The sequence below is a fragment of the Atta colombica genome, unplaced genomic scaffold (genome assembly GCF_001594045.1).
Source record: "Atta colombica isolate Treedump-2 unplaced genomic scaffold, Acol1.0 scaffold18, whole genome shotgun sequence".
Classification (NCBI taxonomy): domain Eukaryota; kingdom Metazoa; phylum Arthropoda; class Insecta; order Hymenoptera; family Formicidae; genus Atta; species Atta colombica.
The window spans coordinates 991,836-999,505 of NW_017259271.1; the positions used below are offsets into that span (position 1 = coordinate 991,836).

The window sequence follows — 7,670 nt, forward strand, 5'->3', positions numbered from 1 at the left end:
TTTATCATATATATTCTAAATTAAAAGTAAAATTTACAGGTTATATAATTACTTTCTTCAAAAAAAAATTAGTTGTAATATACTAATTTGTACTCCCAATTCAAAGAAATAGACCAGATATTGCAAAAGATATTATTCTATTAACTATACCGGCTGGAACAACAGAAAAAATACAACCATTAGGTGTTTTTGGATTTCTTTTGTGGAAGAATTTCATCAAGCATTTTTCAGATGTAGTCATGCTTTTAGATCTTGATGTAAAACTTCATTCTAGAAAGGCTTTTAAAATTATAATCATTCAATGAACAATCAGTTTTCATCGCCAAGATTTAATTTTAAAAACGCTTGATACAAAAGTGGATATTTGGAACATAGCCAGTAGAATTTGAAACACTGATCGATTTTTACTTTAAAAAACATTCGAAACCAACATGCGATACTTGTGATGAAATAGCTGTAATTACTTGCGCATGGTGCAGAAAGTTTCTCTGCATAATACATTTTTTTCATGAATATCATCTTTGTGATCAGTATGAATCGTAAATATTGCAATGATTTATATGTTTATTGTAGAAAACATTGTAGAAAACATTGTAAAATTAAAGATAATAATTAAAAATTGTTATATTTTAGTAATAAATACGAAAATATAATAAACAAATATGAAATAAAATTCAACGTGACTGATACTTTATATTGTAAAATATGAAATTGAACAAAAATATGAAATTAACAATAAGTTCTAAAATTACTGTTTCATAGGTTGCAAAGAATAAAATTATCCGAAAAAAGTTTGTATTAAACCTGTATATTCTGTTGTATACAACAGGAGAAGAAAAGAAATTTTATAAATTTGTAAGAGAGAATTTATTATGTCAATATCATTAATAAATATAATAATATATTAATTACAAAGAAACATTTTTATTTCTGCAAATTTCTTGTAGAAACGATGTTAGTATTAATATACAAATATTGCACATACTTCTCATCTATATTTACACAGTGTACGTATGCATATTTTCTGTAAATTTAAAAATAAAATTTATGTAATACAATTATCATCTCATATCTTTTTTCATGTTTTTCTTATACGCATAAATATAATAATAATTAATATCCACTTATTTCAATCCTCAAAAATCTCACTTTGATCATAAGATACTTGTAGTGCTTGATTATAATTTCCCTCGTCAGCTGTTTTCTTAGCACTCATATTTCGTAGTAATTCTAATATATGCTCTCGTCCTCCAAGAATTCGAGGACGTCTAGATTCCGTTCGATTAATGTTTATTTCTTGTGAAAGATTTCTTTGTTCAATATTGAAAGCTAAAGTGTCCGTCTCTATAAGATAAAATACGAGGATATACGTGGGTTATTGGAATGTTCTTTAATTTCTAGCATTGATTGTATTGTCTCATATATGCGATCTAAAATATGCGATCTAAAATAAAGATTCTTAATATTGTTCTTTTTACATTGGAAATACTTGAACGGAAACTGAAAGAAAAACGAAGTTTATTAAATAAATACATTATTAATAGTCAAATAAGTTATTAAATAAAAATTATTGAATAAATGCAACATAAATAATCAAATAATAATATCTTTGATTGATGAAAAGCATCACAGTTTGTGCACGATTTTTCCATTTTAATTAACGATACATATGAAACTTTCATTGTTGCATACAGCACTTCTACACACAGCAGCTGATAGTAATCAACTATATTTACTACATAGTTGCAATAATGAGACGCAATGTCTTATTATAATAATAGATTATTCATGTCAACAACATACACAAATTATGCGTCAGCATATCTATTTTCCATCTAGATTAATAAGACCCAATGTTTTGTCAATACTTTATTCATGTTAACATTGAATACGACGGATATTGCAAAAAGAATGATATTTTACGAAAATAATAATTTCTTTATTCATACTTTGATCTTAATTGGAGATATATTTGTGTATATATCAAAAATATTTGATTGGTTTCGGAAATTTAACAAAGTCACTACTACTACTACTACTACTACTACTACTACTATTATTACTATTATTATTGTAAAAAACTCTTATTATAATAGTAGCTAGTGCGATATTGATGCGTACTGGAACTCATTTAAATCACTTGGAGAGATTCAGTTGGTTGTGTTCCCTTGTCAGTCGAAGTAATCGTTATATTGAAACAACTGATTCGATATTGTTACTTAATTCACGATATTCTGACAAATGAATGCTCTAGAATCGTATACTTTCATATTGTATTGAAAAAAGATAAGTTGCAAGATTAATATGCAATTAATATTCGATTTAAGAAGTTTTATCGTGTTTGGAGCAGACAATTTATGTTAGAAGAGCTTGAAATTTTTTTATAATTATTACACGTATTATAATTACAGAATCTGATTAATTATTAATTTAGTAATTATTTCTTTAATAATAAAAGTGTTAGCAACATGCATAAGAATTATATAATATTAAAATATAATACTTTCAGCTCAATAAAAAGAATTAAAAAATAATTGTAAAAAAGGACATTATTCTCGTTATTTTTTACAATGTAATAATACAGTAATTAAATTGTGACAAATATTTAAAACTAGTTTTTGTACCCAAAAATGTGTAAGCGCAAAAATCTAATATTAAGTATTAGATAAATGAATTGGACACAAAAAAAGGATAACACTTATTAGAAGAGAATTGGAATATATGGAATTGCCAAATACGGACTAATTATTTTTAATTTTCATGAAGTTATTTTCTATTATTTTCTATGTTTTCCATTTGATATTAATTTGTATGCTAATAGAGTTGGAAATTGTAGCTTGATGTTTCGGATACTTATTTATTACAATAAATAACAACATTTTATTATAACAAATAAAAACATTTATTTGATCATATACAATCTTTTAGATGTTCTTGTTCATCACTAAAAATATTAATTATTCCGCAGATAGACACGCGCATGTGTCAATTAGTAGTAATATTTCCTGCGCAACTAAGCACGCTTTCAGACGGAACGCTAGTATTTAAAAATATTAAATACTTTTTCGCAATATAACATAAATTAGGAAATTCTTCCGAATTATCGTTCCACTAAAGTATTGAATTTTTTTTCCAAATCTATGATAGGAGATTTAATATAATATTCTATTTCTGAATGTAAATTCCTCAAATGTTTTATTTTGTGTAATTTCTTGTGTATTCTGCTTGTAAAATAGCAGTTAAACCTTTTACACAGTTTTTTGTTTATCTAAACATATTGAAAGAGATTTTTGCGATTGAAGTTTTATAATTTCTTCTTTTATTGTATTAATAAGATTAATTGATTCTATCAGGAAATAATTTAATTTGAATCGTGGATCTAAAAAGATTGCCGTTTAGAATGTTTCATTTCAGGTTTTTCATATTTTTCTCTTAATGACTAATAAATAGTTTGTTTGATTTCATTACTTTGGTGGAACGGTCATTCGAAAGAATTTTCTAATTTATATGTGGTTTGGAGTGTTCGTGGAGCGAAAATTAAATGTAAGCCCACACTGAAATAACAAACTATTGAAAATCATTCACATGTACATGTGACAAAAATTTCCAACTATGACTAGGCGTTTCAAATGAAGATAATTTATGTTATATTGCGGAAAAATATTTAATATTTCCAGGTATTCTGAACACGTATTTAGTTGAGCAGAAAATAACTGACACACGCGCGAGTCTATTTGCAGAACAATTAATATTTTTAGCGATGAACAAAAACATCTAAACAAAAGATTGTATACGATGAAATAAATGTTTTTATTTGTTATAATAAAATGTTATTTATTGTAATAAATAAGTACCCGAAACGTCAAGCTACGAGGGCAAGTCAATAAGTTGTTAGAAAATCTGTCAGAGAATACTCGCAGTGTCACGTCACATTATTTTTTGACAAGTAGCAGCTCTCTCAGCTGATTATTGTCAAATTTTGAGCGGAATTTATCGTATATTATGATTTCATTTCTGTTTCATTTCTGTAGACAATTTGTTCGGTATCTCTGTGATTCACGACCTCTAATTATATCGTCTAATCGCATCTATGAAAAATCGATAAATCCACGAGATGTCGATTGCTAAACGACGCATGCGTCACGCGTAATCGATTAAAAAAAAAAAATATCAGACCGTCTTGGCAACAAAACAAACTGTTGTTTTCGTCTTCTGCACGCGACTCGTCTCATAGAAGGTCATCGCCGCGCTACCGCTAAGATCCTTTCCGTATCTGCTGTAAACACGTTCGTCCGCGCTCGAGGCTTATTTTTAATAAAATTTGGAAAGCAGAGAAATTCGCATTTTCTCGACCGAGTGCCCTCGACGTAGCAATTCCGCGGGAAACGCTCGAACGGTGATCGCCTGGCCACGCCATTATGATTTTCGTGCGCTCAGCAAGATCGCCAACACAATTAAAGCGAGCAACCTTTGTATTTTTTGCAAAATGGAAAAAAAACGAGTTTCTTGCAATGATCAAACATCTATATATGAAAGGTTTAACGCCGAAATCAAAGCCGAGTTGGATAATGCTCATAACACATCTGCACCAGCATGTGGATTCCAAGCGCGACCGTATGACGATTTCAAAACAATGTTTAGAGATGTTTCAATCCAGAGATGTTTTAATCCAGATGAATTTCTGCGTCGATTCATTATTGTGGAAACATGGATCCATTACCACACCCGAAGAAACAATGGACTTCGGGTGAATCAACTCCGAAGAAGGCGAAGACCGTAAAATCGGTCGGAAAGATAATGGTTACAGTTTTTTGAGATGCATGCGGCATAATTCATATCGATTATCTTCCGTCGAAGGCAAACGATCAACGGCGATTACTACGCAGTCTTATTGGACCGTTCAACAACATTTAAAAAAAAAAAGTCCCCATTTGGCGAAGAAGAAAATGCTCTTCCATCAAGACAATGTACGAGTTCATACGTGCCTGGCACCGATGTCAAATTCAACGAATTCCGCTACGAATTGCTTCCCCATCCAGCATATTCGCCAGATTTAACCTCTTGCGACTATTTTCAGTTTCCAAACCTGAAGAAATGGTTCGGAGATTTACCACCAGAGAGTAGCTCATCGCCGAAACAGAGGTTTATTTTGAAGGATTGGACAAATATTATTCGGGTGGCTTGAAAAAGTTAGAAAATCGTTGGATCAAAATATCAAGCTGAAAGGAGACTATATTGAGAAATAAAAATGAATCGATCAAAAAAAATTTGTTTTTTTAAAAACTTATTGACTTGCTCTCGTACAATTTCCAACGTCCATTAGCATAGAAATTAGTATCAAAACATAATAAAATATAATAAATAACTTAATGAAAAGTAATTAAAAATAACTGATCCATATTTGGCAACTCCATATCTTTTCTGTAATAAGTGTTATCCTTTTTTTGTGCCCAATTCATTTATCGAATACTTAATATTAGATTTGCTTGCGCTTACTTTTTAGGTACAAAAGCTAGTTTTAAGGCTCCTGACTAGTCGCGACGACCATGTTGGAATTGTGACGTCAAAAGCGAGGAAAGACATGTTAATTTATGTTGTGTGTGTATTTTTAAATAAAGATAAGATAATTATTTAATATAAGGAATCACCCTCCAATGACCTTGATCTTGATATATGTTGTAAAGTAGCAAACATTTTATTATATAGAATGTACACCTTTTCTTTTTATATGGACAGAAGTAAATCTAACATTTCGCGAAAAAAATATACATTATACATAACTGTAAACACTACATCATTGTCGCCAAATTAATCCTATAACGATCGAAATATTGTTACAAATATATAACTTCATTTATTGACATAATAGCTAAGGAATATCCAATATCTGAAAATATAAATAATATAATAATACTGAATGAATCAAATAAACAAACACAAATTCTTTGTTTTAACACATTTTTTTCCTTTAAAACGCAAAATTCTATGCTTTTAAAAGAAATTCTCTACTTTAAAAATACAATTCTCTGGCTCTAAAGATAAAAATTATATAAGAAAATATTTTGCGCTATTAGAGCAGGGAATTTGTCTCATTGGAGCGCAGTTGTATCCAAAGTTAGGTTTTATTGAAGAACTTTTTTTTGTTAATAACAACTTTTTAACGAACCACAATCAACGGCTAAAATTTGTTCAAGGTCACTCAGAGTCCTATAATATATATCATGATCTTGATAACATGTGTCAAAATCAAGGTTATTGGAGGGTGGTCTCTCAATAATAATTACCAAAGATAATTTGGATGAAACGAAATGACAAGATCACTTTAAAACACTTCTATAAATCGATAAAAACTGTCCTTTTCTTCCTTGTCAATCAGTAAATGGTCAGTCGTAAAAGACATATTAAGTGAGTCTATATTCAGATAGAAATACACGGTCCGACAGCTGTTGAAACGAGTAAAATATACGCTTTTACATATAAAATGCCAAGATAACTTCAGTTTCATCGATAATTACGACTTCGATAAGTAGACAAGTCTCATCATTTTCACAATTAAGCAAATAATAACAACACACAACATATATTTCGTCGTCACTTTTTCACGCTAAGTTTGACCATTTATGTTGCAGCGTTTTAATACACAACAAGCACGAGCTTACGTCTCGCTTGCGGCGCACCGAGAGTGAAACCAAGAGACAGCGAGCTCCTTCTCATACTAGTCGCTTGTTTCGAGCGACTGAAAATGCTTTCTCGGCAATCTCGGCCGCTCGGCGGTCCTAGACAAATCTCAGTCAATAAGGGGCAGGGAGGCAAATCTCAAATAACATATAAATTTAATAAATTATAGTAATAATGTACCTCTCCCATTAATCCAGAATAGTATAAATCATGTTAAAACGTAACAGTTTACGAAATATTTAATTGTTTATTTTTCATGCGCGTGATATACCCCTTCTTCATAAACTCGAGTAGCAAGAATAGTTCAGTAGAAGTAAAATTTTATCAGAAAAAGATTATAAAGATTATAAAGATTATAAACTAGCATTTCTTTTCATGAAAATTTTGAAAGGCCATCAGAAAAGAAATGCGTATGTTTGAGATTTGTGAAAAAAATATGCAAAAAAAATCGAATAATTGCAAAAAACACGTTTTTCGCTTATAAAAAACGAAAAGTATTGAAAAAAATTGATATAAAAAAATCTATGTGTCTCAAACATACGCCTTTCTTTTCTGATGAGACTTTCGTGACTTTCATGAAGAAAAATGCTGCTTTATAATTTTTTTCCGATAAAATTTCTATTTCTACTGAATTATTCTTGCTACTCGAGTTTATGAAGGAGAGATATACTATATAATGCGCATGAAAAATCATAAACAATTAAATATCTCGTAAACTGTTGCGTTTTTTAACATGAATTTATTCTGGATTAATGGAAGGGGTACACTATTACTACAATTTATTAAAACTTATGTGTTATTTAGAATGTCTCTCGCCTTTTATTGATGCCTAGAGCCGCCGAGCGGCCGAGATTGCCGAGAAAGCATTTTCGCTTGAAACAAATGAAACAAAATTACTGTGAGAAGGAGCTCGCTGTCTCGTTCATTCTCGGCGCGCCGAGCACACGAACATGGGATTAAGTGTATGGTTACCATTTCGCCAGATCGGCATC

At 30.1% G+C, this 7,670-nt stretch overlaps 1 protein-coding gene across 1 annotated transcript in view; it reads right to left on the minus strand.

Moving 5' to 3' along the window:
• Nucleotides 1-6,720, minus strand: part of LOC108686408 — a 51,699-nt gene extending 44,979 nt beyond the window's left edge. The window contains exons 1-2 of the mRNA XM_018191710.1: nt 6,660-6,720; nt 1,150-1,344 (exon numbers count right to left, since the gene is read on the minus strand). Of these exons, the coding sequence (XP_018047199.1) occupies nt 1,150-1,344; nt 6,660-6,714 (250 nt within the window). The 5' untranslated portion in view covers nt 6,715-6,720. The remainder of the gene's footprint in view (nt 1-1,149; nt 1,345-6,659) is intronic.
• Between the last annotated feature and the right edge of the window lie 950 nt (nt 6,721-7,670).